At 32.1% G+C, this 18,907-nt stretch overlaps 3 protein-coding genes and 1 long non-coding RNA gene across 5 annotated transcripts; 2 read left to right on the top strand and 2 right to left on the bottom strand.

Annotated features, from left to right (window-relative positions):
* Window positions 1-2,562: 2,562 nt before the first annotated feature.
* Window positions 2,563-4,574, bottom strand: LOC114192623 (uncharacterized). The gene is made up of 2 exons (XR_003606123.2): window positions 4,160-4,574; window positions 2,563-2,826 (listed from the first exon to the last, which is right to left on the bottom strand). It is a non-coding gene; the product is annotated as an uncharacterized LOC114192623 (long non-coding RNA).
* A 381-nt stretch (window positions 4,575-4,955) lies between these two features.
* LOC114192268 (guanosine deaminase-like) lies at window positions 4,956-7,602 on the top strand. 2 transcript variants are annotated; one of them, XM_028081930.2, is made up of 5 exons: window positions 4,956-5,174; window positions 5,771-5,830; window positions 5,914-6,104; window positions 7,087-7,191; window positions 7,289-7,602. In XM_028081930.2, exons 1-5 carry the CDS (start codon window positions 5,135-5,137, stop codon window positions 7,475-7,477), a joined length of 585 nt encoding a protein of 194 aa, XP_027937731.1. In that variant the 5' UTR covers window positions 4,956-5,134; the 3' UTR covers window positions 7,478-7,602. The 2 variants fall into 2 exon arrangements, with proteins under 2 accessions (XP_027937731.1, XP_027937730.1); XM_028081929.2 differs by having other exon boundaries at window positions 4,963-5,174; window positions 5,728-5,830.
* A 160-nt stretch (window positions 7,603-7,762) lies between these two features.
* On the bottom strand, window positions 7,763-9,155 carry LOC114191345 (putative transcription factor At5g28040). The gene has a single exon (XM_028080515.2). It carries the CDS (start codon window positions 9,099-9,101, stop codon window positions 7,941-7,943), a length of 1,161 nt encoding a protein of 386 aa, XP_027936316.1. The 5' UTR covers window positions 9,102-9,155; the 3' UTR covers window positions 7,763-7,940.
* Window positions 9,156-15,788: 6,633 nt separating this feature from the next.
* Window positions 15,789-17,386, top strand: LOC114192319 (putative transcription factor At3g04930). The gene has a single exon (XM_028082009.2). The coding sequence runs from the start codon at window positions 15,953-15,955 to the stop codon at window positions 17,096-17,098; it is 1,146 nt and encodes a 381-aa protein (XP_027937810.1). The 5' UTR covers window positions 15,789-15,952; the 3' UTR covers window positions 17,099-17,386.
* The last annotated feature ends 1,521 nt before the right edge of the window (window positions 17,387-18,907 follow it).

The raw sequence follows: 18,907 nt of genomic DNA, 5'->3' as shown, positions 1-18,907 counted from the left end.
CTATTGCTTATACTATTCATCCTTCAATAATGCCAAATCGTATCTAAGAAGTTATTTAAAGATAGGTAGGAGTGCACATATATTTATCTTGTGTTGTGGAGCATACACCTTGTTACGTTTTTACATTTCCTTCATCGCAGAAAGTGTCATAAGAATTCGTACATATACTCAATTATTTTATCCTTCATTTAAAAAATATGTTAATAATCTATACATTCAGTTTAAATTATATAAACCCAAAATTTACTACTTTTGGAAAAAAAAAAATTAAAGTCGTAATCATTCAACACAACTTCCAATTTTTGTTTTAAAAAAGTAAGAAGTCCTCTTCTCTTTTGATGACTTTAGTTCAATCAGTGAAACTGTTATCATGGAGCACGACTTCTTTGTGTTAGTCGTCCTCTTTGAACACGAGTTACTAAAAGTTTGTAATTTTTTTCAAACCTACCCATTTACGTAATTTTTCATATAAAATTACACCGGTTTTCATAAAAAAAAAAAGAAATCAATGATAATGGGTGTGAATATAAGGATTATAATGAGTGTGGATCTAAGGATGATAACGAAGTCAAGTATGTATATTGTTGATTCGTTATCCATTCTATTAAAAAAACGTTGTTCCATTACTTGTCATGTTACTTGTTGTGTATATGTCAAAAAATACTATCCACATATATTTATATTTTATTTCTTAATGTTTTAAACAAATATATTTAAATAGAAATTTTAAAAATATAAATTTAAATAAAAAATAATTTTGAAGTATAATTCAAAATAAATAACTCAATAAAGTATCAATATAAATAAATTTGGTCTTTTTAAAAGATAAATTTAAATGATTTATGTTGAAATATAAATTTTAAAAATCAATCTGTTATAAAATAACTTCAATTTTGTAGATTTAGATAAAAAAAAAATATAAATATCAAAGTCAAATTTTAAGCGATTCTTAATATCTCTTTCAATAATAATTTTATTTTGATTATTTAAATTAATAAATACCCAACTAAAAGTCCCTAAGAATTGTTAGTGAGTAATGAATATATGCTCCTGAGATACTTTGACATTCGTACCATCAATATGCAAGTAATTTAATATTAGTGCATCATTACTAGAATATTTATTTAGTATTCATGACAAATTTTATTTACAAATATTTGGAAGTTCAAATTTTTTTAATCCTGACATGCATCCATAAAGTAAAGAAGGATATTTAATCAATGTTAAATGGTGTGGTCTTTTGTGAGAATGAAGTTGAGAAAAATAATTAGCAGATGAATTTAAGTAGATTTAAAAGTAAAATTTTTATATTTTTTTAAAGAGGTTTAAAGATAAAATTAAATGAATTTGAAAGAAAAGCTTACAATGATTGAACCGATGTGATAAATAAATAAATAAATAATAGATAATAAATAAAAATTATCAAATTTCTCTTGTTAAAAATAATATAAAATAATTTATTGAGTTAAAATTATTCTTTTAAAAAAAGTTGTTATCCAATAATTTTATAAAAATTAATAATAATTGTTATTTATTAGTTTGTAAAAAAATTAATAATAGTAATTTTTAAAGATCGGAGAATCATATATTTATCATCAAATGAAAATCCTTTAATTATTTCAGAGTTATTTTCTAGTATGTAATTTTCATTTAACATTCTCATTAATGTAATTAATTAGTTAGCACTTCTTTCATTAGCTACTAATATTTTTTTTTATGTTGGAAAAAATATAACTATATTACAATGGTTAAAATTAATTTTTTATTTTAAAACTAATATATAATAATTTTTGGATTTGTTAAAATTAATTTTTAAACATGTTCATAATAGTTTTGAAAAAAAGAATATAGTTAAAGTAAAAAAATAATACAATGTATTTGGTGTAAAAAAGAATATTAAATATTATTTTTATTAACAATAATAGTAATGTTAATTATTATTATTATTAATTATTATTATTAATATTATCTATTATTATTATTAATTATTGTTATTAATTATTAATATTATTTTTATTATAATTATTATTATTTTGTCTTCACATAGAACCTCAACCATCTGCACATGAAAATAATGTTGCAGCAGGGACAATATAATAAATATACAACTTTCACCTTCAAATCTCCTCTTCGGTGTGAGTTGCAAATTCATATCATCCTGCGGATCTTTTTTCCTCGATCTGCTCAAATAATTGTAAGTGAATACAAAAAGCAAATTCACTACATTTGCAACACTATGCGGAGATTAATATGAGGGAGAATGAAATCATAAATTTAAGTGAATCACAGGGTGAGGTGTGTGTTATTTTTTTTAGAGATTTGAGAGGGAAATTGAGTAAATTTAGAGATAAAGTTTGTAAAAATTTATGAGTGATCTGAATGATGGGATAGATAGAAAATAAAGTTTTAATAAATTAAAATGTAAGATCATAATTTTGCCCTTATAGTTAAAATTAATATATTTTAATTATTATTATTATTATTATTGTGACATCTCATTTTATAGATAAATTTATAATAAATAAAGCATCGCATAATTATAATACTACAAAGCACGAGACATAAAGTATAAATGGTTGGTCATTACAGTTATGATAGTTATCCCAAATATACGGAAAGGGGAAAAAAATTTCAAAGACACAACACGATGCCATGAACATAATTTAAACAGAATAATTTAAATCTAGGAGTTTGCTCACATAGTAAGAAATTACAAGATAACATTGTTCTTCAAAAGGGGCTCAATAGTGAGCCAAAATCCAACACAAGGGCTAGACTACACAGCAACATCCTCATCTGCATGGTGACCCCTAGGAGTTTCCACATCTGCTCACACTAAAAAATTGGTGATCATTGCAAAAAGGAAAAGTTATATGAAAAACATAACACAGAGAGAAAGGGTAAGTTAGAAATAAAAAGATATTTTTATCATACAATTGAGTAGGTCATTTCTTAAGCAGATTATAAACAAATCATTTAGTAAGCATACATACGGTGCATGTAATGGCAACCATGCAAGACCTCTGACTCAATTATCTGCATAAATATAAAAAGATCAGATTCACTAAATGTTGGCATTTGTGATGACCTCTACTGCTCTGCAGAGTCATTGCCAATGAGTTTCACCCTACCACGCGCAAGGTTAGCCCATGATCATCTAGAGCCATTATCCTGCTAAAGACTAGGACCTCCTACTACTCTTGCTACTTGAATCAGTTTGCTCTATGTGAGACTGACTGATTCTTTAGAGTTTCAGGATGCAACCTTGCTTGAATCCTTATCTAATTATATATACACTACAAAACCAGCATGAAGTCTCGTCGAGAAACTCATGGAATTACGTCTAGTTCATACCACAACCACATGTTATCTCAAGCATTATATTCTCATGCCAATGAACAACCAACCAGCCAATTCATGTTTCATTTCATGCCAAACACAACATATAACAGTATTATCACATTGCATAAAACATACATACTTCATACTATAGAAAAAATAAACGAATTAATCATGGAGACATCACCCAATTCAGAGAAAAAAACAACATTAAAGCACGTCCATGCACCAATTTCGCTCAAGCTAGGAGTCCTCGCTCAAGCGACAGAGTGATCTCGCTTAAGCTAGGCATGCTAGCTTGAGCGAGAGCTCGAATAGTGAGCACGACAGGTTTTTACGAATTCTCGCTTAAGCGAGACCTTCTCGCCTGAGCGAGATTACTTGTCACTCAACGGAAGCTCACCGCCTAAGCGACAACTCGAGCAGAAACAAGAAGTGAGTTTCTGTCACTCTCGCTTAGGCGAGACTTGCTTGCTTGGGCGAGAATATCAAGTTTCACCACTGTTCACGCATGCAAGCCAGATTCAAACAATACCAAGCAACATTCAGTTTATTTTCATACCCACACAAACATCAAACATGCATCTCAACCATGAAACAGAACTTAAAACATGCAATATTTATAAGAATCTTTAAACCCTAGCTTCCCTTATCTTTAAATTGAAATCTGACTTAAAGAACCTGACCAGGACCTATAACAACTTAAGGAGCTGAAATGTAAACACAGACAGAAAGTGAGATCCCAATGAGCCCTCATGACATAACCTAAAGCATCTGAACTGGAAAAGGAGAATAATATGAAAGCTTGAGCTAAACTTACTTGGACGAAGAGTGCCTAGTAGGTTCGGAGGAGAAACTCTCTTTTGGAGAAAAAAGAGAGGGTAAGTGAACTGCCTTTGGAGTGGGGTGGAATAAAATATGAATGGGCAACCGGAAGTTTCTGAGGACAAAGGCACCGACTATGGGTCCTCTAGTAAAGGTAGATCCAAACGTTTTACTTTACATTTTAGCATGAAACCAATTCATTATTTTCTGAAATGTATGGATCGATTCCATTTTATCTCTTGCTTTTACTCATTATCCACAAAAACAGAACAGGTTCAATGGAGAGATAATATTGTAAAAAGTTCTTTCTTTCCACCAAATCTCTTCCCATCAACGAGATTGAGCTCATCCAACAAATTAGCTTTTTCTCCCGCTTTGCTGGTTTACCAATAATATAAAATTTTATTACCATTGTTATATATATATATATATATATATATATATATTATCAGCCAGTATATTCATTATGTTTTTCATTTCCAGTGTCATTTTTTATTTTAAATTTTAATTACAAATATATCATTTTTTTTAATTTCTTTCCTATTTCTAAATATTTGTATTATAACATCTAAAACTAACTTCTTTCATTTATTTTGTCGGTTTCCTGCATAATTATGTAAAACCGTAATAAATAGAAAACAAATTGATCGTTTTGTAATATAAAGAAAATAATTGTAAGAAAATAAAAACAAAAAATGGAAAATAGTAAGAAAAACTAAATTTCTATGAAAGCAAATGAAAAAAAAAAAAAAAGTAGGAAAGAGGTGAAAAACGGTGTTGGAGTTAAGCAATGGATCCATCCAGTGAAGCAAATTTAGATTGCGTGTAAGGCTTTTGGTGGGTGACTCCAAAACTAGATGGGATGATAAAACTAACATTTTAGTCCTTTCCTTTCTCCGTGTCTTCCCTTCTCTTCCTATTTCTATATTCCCTCCTTTTCTTCTTCTCTTCCTCAGATCCCTTTACCATCATGGACGACACTACTTCTGCTGCTAATGCCACTGCCAATGGTAAGATTCTTCATGATTATAGCCTTTTGCTTCTTCCACTGTTTCCCTTATCATGCTTAGTAATTAAAGATAGACCCAACAGATCCTCCTTTCATTGGGGATAACATAAAACCAGATTAAGTGTTTACATTAGTCAAAACATTAGTCAAGGAAGCTGCTTTCTGTAATCTAAGAGCCAGGAACAGGACTTAACCAATTTCAAAGGCAAAACACAATCCAATTTTTCTAATCCAAATTTCAAACGTGTTCAATTCAGTTAATACAAGAGGTGGGGTGTATGCATAAGCTGAAATATTCTTAAGAAAATTGACCCCAAGTCTTGTTAAGTTGTGATTTTTGAAGTATACTTAGATTTAGCTACTCAGGAGGAGTCACGGGCTTCTCACTTGTATGTGTGCTTTAATAATATATAAACAAATGAGTATTTTGTTTTCCAAATCAGTTTTCTTACTCGCCTTTTTCTTCAGTACCTGTCCGTTCTAAAGTCCATTTTTCTTATTGAACATTAGAGATTTTAGTATAATAACGCTCTTTGTTGGTTTTGCTTCTATAGATGGAAGGATCTGACTGTTTGATACTGGCTTTTTTATATATAGTGTTGGAAGTCAAAGATGAAACTATTTCTGTTGCTTCTGCATTTCCTGGTCATCAAGAAGGTATGAAACTATTTCTGTTGCTACTCCCTAGCTCCTTTCTGCTCTTTTTTTTTTCCGAACATTATATTCTCTTGGTATACCAGCTGTACAGGATAGAGACCACAAATTCCTAACAAAGGCAGTTGAAGAAGCATATAAGGGAGTTGAATGTGGCGATGGAGGCCCTTTTGGTGCTGTTGTTGTTCGGAATGATGAAATAGTTGTAAGCTGTCATAACATGGTTTTAAGAAACACTGATCCAACTGCCCATGCTGAGGTTACTGCTATAAGAGAGGTTTCTTATTCTTTTCATTTAGAATTTTCTTCATTTTTGAAATCTGAGGTTTATAGCATGAATCAAGAGTGGTGGATGAAACAAACATCAGGGAATTGCAACCTTGATATTATATTCTACCATTTGGCTTCCAATATGGGACTTGATTAAGTGAGGAGTTGATTGTACTATTCCTGAAGTTATTAGTCAGATTGAGTTCTTTCCTTGTCCATTCCTACGTTCATGAAGTGTGGCAAAAAATTGTTTAAACAGGCATCATGTTACTGGATGTGTATAACCTGGCGTATTAAACAAGATAAAGTTATAAGTGTTTTTCTTTTCTTTCCCAATTGAAGTATCAAAACAAATAACTTGTAGTTTGAGCATTCTTTAATGTTATATTGCAATAATCTATTATTTGCTCTAGCTGTCTCTGACATACTTGGATCTCAAACGTTTTGAAAACACCTTTTGATACCTTGAAGTTGTGAGTTGAAGTTGCTGAGAGTTTACATTGTTTGCTGTAACTTTAAAAGCAGGTCACTTGACTCCCTTCATCACAGTGTGTGTATGTGTGTGTGTATATATCTATATATATATAGTAGTCTATTATGTATGTAAGGGATTTGATTATTTTATATCCCGTACCACTTTTAACTTCTTGAACAAGGGTCTTTATGGAAACATATTTTTTGTGAACACTTAGGAGAGAGAAAAATGTGAAAGAAAATGATATCAACTTCTCCCTTAGTGAAAAATAGTTTATGCATGAACTAATTTTTAAGTTATTTTCTGTTAGCTTCTCCAAAATCTGTTTTTTAACTTATACTTAAGTTAATTTTAGCTTGTGGTCAATTAATTCCATTTTTTTCGTCTTATTTTTCTCTCCCCAAAGTGTTCATGAAGCAGTTTCTTCCAAACAAACTCCATATCACTTGTCTACTTATTTTCTTAATATACATCATTTAGGACCTCGTGTTGTATAACTGGCTATCATCTGTAGGCTTGTCAAAAGCTGAATCAAATTGAACTTGCTGACTGTGAAATCTATGCTTCTTGTGAGCCCTGTCCAATGTGCTTTGGTGCTATTCATCTTTCAAGAATAAAGGTGAGCCAACTACATCATTCATATTTTCCTCTCACCACATGTTTCAGTAGTTTTTTATTAAAATGATGCAATTGTTCATTCTGTTGGCATCGAACAGAGATTGGTTTACGGAGCTAAAGCAGAAGCTGCAATAGCAATTGGATTTGATGATTTCATTGCCGATGCACTGAGGGGCACGGGTTTTTATCAGAAGGCCCAGTTAGAGATAAAAAAAGCAGATGGTAGCGGTGCTGTTATTGCAGAACAAGTATTTGAGAAGACAAAAGAGAAGTTTACTCTGTACTGATTTGGTTTAGTTTTCTAATTAAAAGTGAACACAAGATACAATTGTTCAGGAAAAAATTCAATTTCTTACTATAACTACATTCATAAATTCAAGAAATACAAAGTTTACGTAACTTTATGAAGGCATTCATTAGTTCATTCATTCTGTTTGCTTAAGGCATTGCAGATGGCCATTTATATGTTAAATTTATGAATGATCTGTTTTCTTAAGGCGCTGCAAATGATTATAGATATGTTAACTTCATGAATGACATGTTTAATTATTGGAGACTTGCGTAGGAGGAGGTAAAGGTTGTTCAAAACAGATGACGAGGCGATTGGGCTTATAAATTAATGTACTGAATATACAAATGATGACAACCTATCATGCACAAGAATCTAAGCTTGTCATCTATATATTCCACAGATACATATAATTAAATTTCTTGTTTACCACAGACATTACAGAATTGATAGAGATATTACTATTCGTTGAAGTTGTTGGTGTTGGATAAAGCACAAGCTGTTTCTGCACATTCTGGAGAAGTTTTATCATACACCTCCTGTCTAGATCGCATTTCCTCCAATCTAGCCTTGATCTGATCCTGCAACAACTCCAACCTCTTCGAATACACCTCCAGCTCCAAAATCCCTCGTTTTCTCCATTGCTCATGATCCACTTCCTCAGGATATAGCGGCAATGGAATTGGCACCGACCCAGGAGGTGGCTCTTGGTTTACTTCCTCCAACATTTCCTTCAGCAATGGAGAGAAACAGGACCTCATGGTCTCCTCAATGAAGCCCTGTAGGCTGCTACCACCATTGTTATGTTCATTTGTTCTGTTCACATCTTCTGCATCATCTAGCCTTAACCGCTTTGGCACTCTCTCGTCTATTTCATCAAAGTTGTCAAGTTGATCAATCTTCACCTTAACGTTGCCACCAAGGTAACGACTTTCAGGAGTGCGTCCTGACGCATCACCATCCAAAGACTCTTGGTCTAATAGGATATCAGTGTCATTGCCCCAAATCTTGTTTGAAATTTCGAAAATGGCCTGTTCCTGGAGGTTCCTAAAGGGAACCTCCTTGTTCAAAGCCAATTTGTGCTTCCTCTTTAGTCTACGCAGCTTCTCAACAAGCTGATTCCTGTTGAAATCGACGTTCAGTTTTGGCCTCACGTGATCATACAACGAGGCTACGTCGTTTTGGAGGGTGGTGGTTGTCCTCCCATGCTGCTTAATGTAATCAAGGTATCCCTTTAGCAGTTCCTTCTCGTCCTGTTTCGTCCACAGCCTCTGATACTGTCTCACCATGCCCGAATACTTGTTGGAGCACTGCCCTTTTGAGCGTGTTACAAATGTGGTGGCAGTGGCGGTGGTGCCGGGAACCGTGCTTCTTTCATCGTCGGCCGGAAAGGCCACCGTCACGGCAGGGCTGGCACTGGGAACGGCGAGAGCAACGGGAATGGTGTCATCCACATCGCATGAGCTAAGATATTGGTCATTATCATCATCTTGTGTATTGAAGTTTTGTTGGTTTTGATTCTTAGTGTGATTATTATGAGTGTTAATGTCAAGGTTTTCTTCTTCTTCTTCGGACGAGGAGGAAGAAGGAGACAAGAACCAAGAAACCAACGGGGAAAGCATTTTTGAGACACCACACTTCCTTTTTCCGCATATTAGAGTATCAATGTAGCCGTTGGTTCGTTCATGGCATATGTGGATTTACTATCAATAGAATGAATGCCTATAACATCCACTCTAATAAGAGGAGAAATATCTTCCTGTATATTCTCATACGCATAATCCGAATTCAGCTGAAAAAACACATTATGAGTTTGCCACGCTTCCTTTTTAAAGGTTGTTAACTGAACCAATCAATTTACCTAAAATAAAACTTATGTTATTTCTATAAACTTACTTGAATTACTTGAATTACTTTCTTTTAGAATTTCTGCATATTTTTACAAAAACATATAATAAACAGGGATAACTGTAAATATGCATCGACTTGCTCTTTCATTCTCCTCATTTTTCTTTTCCTTTTCGGTTACGTCAATTATCATATTTGATGTCTTTTTGAATTACACCACTGATCTTCTGTTTTTCTACCTACATAACCCTAAAATGGGATGCATGCTTATCCTTGCCCAATAAAATGCGTGATAAGAATACTGTTGAAAAATCACGTGATTAATAATATATATAGTTGATTAATGGAAGAAATACCGGAAACAAATAGAATTGTAAAATGTAGTTTACAAATTTGTTATATGTTATAAAATATGCGTGTAATGGTGGTGGTGGTGACCACCGAGTGATTTTAACGTCCAAGTGGTTAAAGAACAAATATAAAGATACTACAAAAATGAAAATCCGTTAGAGCTTTTTCCAAAGACAATGACCAGTAGCGAAGGAAACTACTTTTAGGACAAGTTATGATTATGTTTTCCCACATTTCCTGTAATATATGGTGAGAAATGAAAAAGGTTTGGCACATATTTAACATGGGAGATTAACTATGAAGAGACATGCTTTTAGAGTTGTCTTGGCTCATTCATAAAATTTGGTCTCGTGGTCTTGATTAACATGGGTTGGAGTAAAAAAAATTCATAGAGTCAAAATGTTTTCCATTAAAAAAGCTTATAAGACCAAAATATTCACAAAAGTCTTGTAAGTCAAGGCAAACACATTGAATTTCTTTTTAAACATGAAAAAAATATTAATCTTTTTAATATATTTTATTACACCTTCTCTTTAAACTAGTTAGTCTCAAGCTTTGGTCTCAATAGACTTGTTTTGACCTTCAACTGAACCGATTAGGGTCAATCTACAACCCGGTCAGCCCATCTTGACCTTTAGTATAGGCAGTCCCATTTCGAACTTCAGCTTGGGTTGGTCTGAGTCGACCTTCGACCTAAGTCAAGCCATCTAGTCTTGACATTCGACCTGGCCAACCATCTCGACCTTCGATCTAGACCCACCTATTCCGACCTTTAGCTAATTATGGCATCGAATTCGGGTTGGGGTCAACTAGATTGAATTTCGATCGAGGCCGACTCATCTGAATTTGGTCAAATTTTGGCTGAGACCCACTGAGCAAAATTTGGCCAAATTTCGATTGCGGACGACTCGACTGATTGGGTAAATTTTCAACCAGGACTGACTCGACCGAAATTCAGTTGGGTTTAACTTGGCCAAAATTTGATCGAGACTGACTCGACCGAAATTTGGTTGGATTTGATTGAGTTAAAATTTCAGTCGAGGCGAAATCAACCGAAATTATGTCGGGACGGAGTCACCTGGATTTCGGTCAGAGCAGAGTTGCCTAAATTTTAGCCAGGATCAACTCAAACGAAATTCGACTGAGGTTATCTTGACCTTCAGCCCAAGACTGCTTATCTCGACCTTTGGCCTAAGCTGACACATCTTGATCTTTGACCTGGTCTCATCCTTCGATTCGTTTTGATATTCGGCCCGGGCTAGCCTGTCTCAACCATCTACCTAGGTCGTCCACTCTCAACCTTTAGGCTTGGCCAGCCTGTCCTGTTCTTCGGCCCAAGTCGACCTTTCTCGACCTTTGGCTAGGTCTGGTCTGTCTAGTTTTGGGCCCATCTTAACCTTTGACCCGAGTTAGCCCATCTCAACCTTTGGTCTGAGTTAGCCTTTCTCAAATTTCTGTCTAAAACAATTTGTCTCAACATTTGGCCTAGGCCGACCCAAGATGACCCGACTCGATATATGACTCAAGTTAAAAGTATTGTCTTTAAGAGCTAGTTAAAGTCTTATAAAGAAACTAAACTCATCTTAGCTCTAACTCTAACCCACTTAAGAATGGACTTTGAAGACTTAAACTTTTTTATGACCCTTCAATTGAGGCCCCTTAAAAGAGTTTATTGAGGGATGAGCTAGGATTGATTCATGGATCATGATCAATGACGTTAATTTTTGTGACTGTATTAGAGAACGTTATACATTGACATTTGAATTGACACATTAATAAAAATATAAATTAGTTGAATCGTAAAGATTATATTTTTTCATATTAAAGTAAGAAAATCAAAATATATTAAAAGTTTGAGAGAAGAATGAATTTTAATTTTGCTTCAATTTTTCGAATATGACTCTGATAAGCAACAATAGAAATTTTCGAATAATAAAATAGCTTTTACTATTAGGATTAGAATTTGATGCTTGTACACCGTCAGTGTCATTCAATCAATCAAATCTAATTGACGCAGATTCATTTACATTATGTTAGTAAACTTAATATTTTTCGATTATTATGTAAAATATGTAAACTTAATATTCATTTACACTTTTATTATTCAATTATTATGGTATTAGGTCTAATATCGATTGGATTTGTATAATGCTGTTTGGATTGTTAAGTTTAATATTCCGACTTAGTAGAGCATAGATTTTTAATGTTAATAATTGAGTAACCTTTCAGGACACGTGAAGAATGATGAAATGAATGAGTACATTGAAGACAAGGTGTCAAGTTAAAGAGAGGTTTCAAATGGCAAGAAATTGAAGGAGTTGGAAGACAATGAACATAAAGAAAGCTTTGAACAGTAACACAAGTGATATACACTTTTTTCTGTTTTAGCTTATCGGGATTTTTCTCTCTTGACAAGAACAATCATAGTCAACCTTGAGAAACATCTGATATTTAGCCATTTTTTTTATATTAATTCAATTTATAATCTCAATATGTGTTACGGATAAAATAAACATTACGTTATATATATATATATATATATATATATATATATATATATATATATACTATTTATTTATTATCATGCTTGATTTTATATATAATTTTATACAAAATAAATAATTTTAAGAAGGTAATAAATTTTGATAAATATAAGTACCATATTTATATATTAAATTAGATACATTTTTATGTATTTGACAAAGTTTGGATTATTTTCCTTTGATCCCACGTACCACATTTAAGAATATGATTTTAATTAAAAGAAAATAATGCAAGTTTAAAGAAACTACAAAAATAACCATGTCATATCAATTTGGTACAATTTTATTATGAGAAAATCATTCTAGCTCGATATAATTTTGATTTACTAAATTAGTGGTATCAAAATAACACATTTTCAATTAAAATTAAAAATAAAATTTATATTGTACTTAGGTCGTATTAAACTGATACGACTTCACTTGAATTTGTCAAAAACCATATCAAAGTACGATTTCTTTCACATTAAAATCATAGTAAACTAGAAAGACTTGCCATTTTTATAATTTTTTTAAAACTTACATCATTTTGATAATTTAAAAAAATAATGGTACCATTTTTGTGATTTTGCCAAGAAAGAGAGGTAGGGGGTATTTGGTAGTTGATTACGTGAACGGAACATGTGAATGGCTTGGGAAGGGAACAAATCTAAAAGCAGGAGTTTGAAGTTTCAACGTTCATCCCCACGCCAGCTGGATTTAGATAGAGATACACACTCAACCATTTCAAAATCATGGAATTCCTACCTTTTATCTTCTATAGCTTCTGTGGAATAAATACCCATCAAACTCCAAGGAACCATTTATTCTATAACCCAAATTCACAACTAAACTACTATTTTAAAATTTTAGGATACTTATTTTTCTATAATAATTAAATACTTTTTTATAATAAATTAAAGTTCCATATATGGATGAAATATTCTAAAATAAAAGAAGTATATAGTAAGGAAAAGAAATTAAATAATACAAAGAGAAAATAAAATAAAAAGGATATTTTAAGTTCAAAATATTCAAAAGGTAAATTTCTTTGCTAACTATGATGATAGCACACGAAATGCAAAACTGAGAAGAACATTAACCTTGAGAATATCTAATTATGAGAATCAAGAGGACTGAAATCTCACCCTATAAATTGATTATTTTAATTTGCAATAAAAGTACACCATTTTAATAAACTACAAATTCCTTTATTCCCACTATCAATCATAAACTATTATATCTATGTTCCTTTAAAAATTTTATTCTATATTTTATTGGCCATCATTCAATCAAATTATTTTAAAAAAGATTTATATTATAAAAATAATGCATCCCATATATATATATATATATATATATATATATATATATATATATATATATATATATATATATATATATATATATATATATATATATATATATATATATAATATTACCTCTAACAAGTATTGAGATATGCAATATAGTAAGTTAGAAACACGAAACTTTATTTTTAAGCAGCGAGAGAACAAAACTTCAAGGAAAATTTACAAGAATAACCATAATAGAAATATTTAGAAGATTAAAATCAAATAATAAATGTTTTTTATCGTAAAAAAATCACCATTTAATCATTAAAATAACAAATATAAAAAGATACTAACTTATATAATGAACAATAATTTCATAACATACATATCGCATTAATGATGAAATGTTAATACTTGCTATCTCAAAAATATCATAACAATATAAAAATTATTTGAATTGTTTGGTTGAGTTAAATATATTTTTAGTTCTAGGCGGGAATTTAAGTGTAACGGAAAGATGCAATTCTCCGATATTATATATATATATATATATATATAATATTTATATATTATTATATTATTTATATAATTTAGTTTTAAAAAGTTTTATTTAAATTTAAAAATCACGTTTTTTCTTTATGTTAGTCATTTATTTTGCTTTTTTATTTGATTTCTTTCTTTTTGGTATCTCTATCTACTTCTTTTTTCTCTATTTTTCTTTTCATTCCAATTTTTACCATCAATCTCTTATCATTTCCAAAATCAAACGGCATCACAGCAAAATTGAAGAGTTAAGGAATTTTGGACCGAACAAGTCTTTTTTTTGAGTAAATTCATTTTTTACCTTTTTTATTTTGAAACAATATATTTTCTTCTTGTATGTACGCTCTGGACATATCTTTATGATCATGCTCTAATTGTTAATCAAACTCTCTTTGTGTAGATAGAGCTATTTTAGCTTTTGAAGTTGTATAAGGGAAGAACAATATTAGGAATATACTTTAAGATAAGGGAAACTAATCATTTTTCTTAAAATATTGACTTTTGGTTTTGATATTTAATTTGCGGTATTCATAATTTTATATTTCCCTAAATAGGTGAGAGATGACAAATTTATATTCAAAAAATTATGATAAAGAATAGAAGAATTGATTCTTTTTTCAAGAGGAATGCTTGTCATGAAGATGAAATAAATGCATCTATATTATCTAAACTGGAGAAACTTCACGATAATCCAGAAGTTGAAGAAAATGAAAAACAACTCTCTAAAATTCCTAAGGTTATATATAATGAATTTGAAAATGCTTTAGAACGTGATCCGGAGAAACGTCTTCAAATTTTGTAATACCCACCAAATCAAATTGATGAGATACGAATGACTTATATAAAATGGGGTCCATATAAAATGTATCTAGAATATTATCTGTTGTCTAGTAAATATGGGTAGATGACCTGGCTCAAATATTTTCATTGTTACATGTAATTGAGTTGATTGTCATCAACATATTTTAACTTTTTTGAGTGTTTCTTTATAGGTTTTAAAAGTTTTTATAACAAGCATTATGATAATCTATATTGCAACAAACTTTAGTTATAATGTTCTTATTGAATTATTCAAGATTTTAAGTCATTGAAAGAAGATTGAGAAACAATATGACTAAATTTAACTTCTGCTTAATAAACTTTATGTTACACTTCATATATATTATTATATTTTTTTTTATCATATAAGATTATTTTGAATAGAGAAAATAATTTTAGAAAATATTTCTTTTTATGTAAAAAGAATAATTTATATATAAAAAAATATAACTTGATCCTCTAAAATTTTGGTCCAATTCTGTTAGTGTTAGTCCTCAAGTAAAAATGAAATTAGATTTTGTCCAAGATGTGATGCATGTGGTATATGAATATATTTTTTTAATCTAATAACTTTTATAAATTTGTTAAACAAATATTTTACTGATAATTGAACCTAAATATCAAAACGTTCTAAATAATTCGAAATCATGCTAAAATATGTTTGATACATCAAAATCATTCAACACAATTAAATGAATTAAAATGAAAATATTTATTTATTTTTTAAATTTAAGAATTAAAATATTTTAAATTTAGAAGTGAATTAAAATATATAAATATAAGAAGTAAAAATATATTTAAGCTTGTAAAATTCATATGCATGTATGTTAAATATGAAATGAAAATTTGAGTGAGGAATGGGATAAAAAGAAAGTTGAGAAAAAAATAGTATTAAATTAAGCAATAAAGAAAATGAAGTGGGGCAAGTTGGTTGGTCCAGTACCTAATAAACCAGCTCCCAGATTCTCATTCTAATTCTTATTGGCAAGGAGTGAGTGAAAAAACAGTGACACCTTCGAAACAAAACAACCAAATCCCGTGAAAACAAGCAAGAAAGAAAGCACCCACTACGCCCTTCGCCTAACCAATTCAACTCCAATGCCCATGGCATCCGATCTAAACGACGCCGTTTTCCCTGAAGAAGATCTCGATGACGACGACGAAACACAAGAGGACGAAGAGGAGGAGGACGAAGACGACGACGTTTTAGACGATGAAGAAACCGAACCCTCTCACTCCGTCCTCGCAGCCATAACCCTGGCTGCCCCCGGTTCCGCCGTCTCCCAAACACTCGGCACCGCGTCAACTGCTATCGTTGTCGCCGATTCCTCGCCGAAGAGGCCGCGCACGGAGCAAGTCGAGGAGAAAAAGGCGCTGGACGATTCGCGGCGATTGTTCCAGCGTCTGTGGACGGACGAGGACGAAATTGGGCTCTTGCAGGGGTTTCTTGACTACACGGCGCAGCGAGGATCCTCTCACCACAACGACACCGCCTTGTTCTACGACCAGATCAAGTCGAAGCTTCAACTCGGTTTCAACAAGAACCAGCTCGTCGAGAAGCTCCGAAGGCTGAAGAAGAAGTACCGCAACGTCATCACCAAAATCAACGATGGCAAGGAATTCTCCTTCAAGAGCCCTCACGACAGGGCCACCTTCGAAATCTCGCGGAGGATCTGGAGCAACGCCGCTCCAATCACCGGTCCCGTCGAAGACGACGACGAAATCAACCCTAACCCTAATCCCAATCCCAACCCTAATTTCGGCCATTCGGCGAAGACGTCGCTCTCGCGGAAGCGGTCGCGGCCTCGATCGGAGAAGCGTGAGTTCCACGACGGTTCAGCGTTGAACAAGGATACTAATGGTATTGGCAATAGTAACAATAATAGCAACAAAGATAATGAAAATTATAACCACAAGCATAGCTTACAGGGCTTGATTGAAGAGACGGTGAGGAGTTGCGTGTCGCCGGTGTTGAAGGAGTTGGTGAATGGTGGCATGGGATTGGGAAGTGGTTTTGGTTTTGGGGGAAGAGGTTTTGGAGTTGGAGGAGGGTTTCCTTTGAATCCCTTGCAAATGCCAATGGCGTTGAGTTCATTGAATTTGGGCATTGGGGAAATGGTGACGGATGAGAAGTGGAGGAGGCAACAGATTTTGGAGCTGGAAGTGTATTCTAAGCGTTTGGAATTGGTGCAGAATGAGATCAAGGTTGCTCTCGAGGAGTTACGATCAGCCGGTGGAGGATGACTCAAAATAAATCAAAGCTTTTACGTGTTTATCCACCAATCCTTTTTAGGGTAGTTTACACACCTAGTAATTTATTTTTTTTCTTTTTTTAGTAGTTTAGATTTTTGTTATTGCAGGCACCAGTTGTTTAATAAAGTGTTCTTGTTTTTCTTGTCTTCTGTAAAATCTTCTTCTACGCTTATTAATAATTTACATGTACAGATAGAGTAAGGGAATTGGCGCAACACTAGCTTCCTTGTACTTTGATGTGCTGTGAAGTATATGCAAAAGATTCACTATTTCTGTTAATTGCATGAAGTGTCTCGTGAGGTTTTGTGATTTCTGAGCTCTGGCATATTTGGGCACATATCCTTTTCAGGTATAAAAACTGAGGGTCCAATTGCATTGATTTTATATTTTTAATATGTTCAAATTATTAAATATACAAACAATAGAAGGGCCAGTTTAAAAAAGTTAGAAAGGATCAATTTCCACGTGATCATCTTATTCGAGAACCTTATCTTTCTCTTGGTATCATATCAGAGTGATCATTTGTGTATTTTGCTCTACATACTGGAAGTACTGAAAGTCGAAAATTTGAGATTGCAACGAAGAGCAATTTCTGTTGTCAGTTCCTAGTTAGTTAATTACTATTTGATTCTGGGAAAGGTGAACTGTTGAAGTGTGTGCTCTACATTTCTTCCTTTCCGTTATTTGGATTCTCTGGTTCAAGGAAAGAGGCTTGTGGGTCGAAAGACATTATATAGTGAGATTAATTCAATTATCGGATATCTCTCTTCATTTCTGAGCCCGTGCCTTCTTAATAGTTCAACTTTCAAATTCGAATTTCCTAAATATAATAATTTCAGTACCAAATTGACGACCACATGGCAAAAAGAATGTCAGGGAAACAAACAATATATAAAAATATAAAATATAATGCAGATTCAATACACTTGAAGTGTTGAAAAAAAGAGACAGTAAGAAACTGCTGTTCATAAAAAAGAATCTTGAAATGATGAGCTTGAACAATGAACTTCATACTTTCAGAAAGTTCAGGACAATTTCGGAATAAATTACATTATCCATCTATCACCCAATTTAGTGACTAGTGTGAACTGTGTCCTGTGCGTCTGTGTGAGAGAGAGAGAGAATGAGAACCATTAATTTAGTTCTTGAAGTGTTGTTATCTTATTTAGGAATAATCCCTTAAGTATTAAAAAACTTGTTAAATAATCCTTAAAAAATTGAATATCTTTTTAAATTTCTCCTTAAACATTAAGTAAAATATATGAACCTTGACAGACATTCAATATTTGAAAGATTAGTTGTATAGTTTCATTTAAAGACTACTTGGAAAATGAGAATTTTGGAAGACCATATTGTGGTTTATTATATATGTGTTATTCACATTCAATTAACTATTATAATTTACATTTTTGTAACATGTACTCATTTTGAAGATTGTGGTGGAATGCACTCGGACTGATCAGATGTTTACATAACTACTAGAGTTGCTTGAAACTTGAAATCAGCCAAATATAATCTTTAACTAAACCGTAGTTTGGTTTTTAAACTGGATTTTTTTATAAGAAAATACACATCTTAGAAGCTACAAATATTTAACACAATTATATACCACGACTCCAACTTATGGATCTATTCACCTTAATCTCATTGTTAACTAAAACTTCATTAATTCATTTTTTATACTAGATGCTTTTGGTAAAATATGCCTTTTAGAGACTACATATACCTAACACAATTATACACTTAAGACTCGAATTCAAGGATCTATTTACTTTTTACTTCTAAGTTAACTTTTGTGAT

The sequence above is a fragment of the Vigna unguiculata genome, chromosome 7 (assembly GCF_037176805.1).
Source record: "Vigna unguiculata cultivar grain cowpea cultivar isolate G323 ecotype 2 chromosome 7, ASM3717680v1, whole genome shotgun sequence".
NCBI lineage: Eukaryota > Viridiplantae > Streptophyta > Magnoliopsida > Fabales > Fabaceae > Vigna > Vigna unguiculata.
The sequence above is the reverse complement of the archived record's forward strand: the minus strand, read 5'-3'. Positions and strand labels throughout refer to the sequence as shown.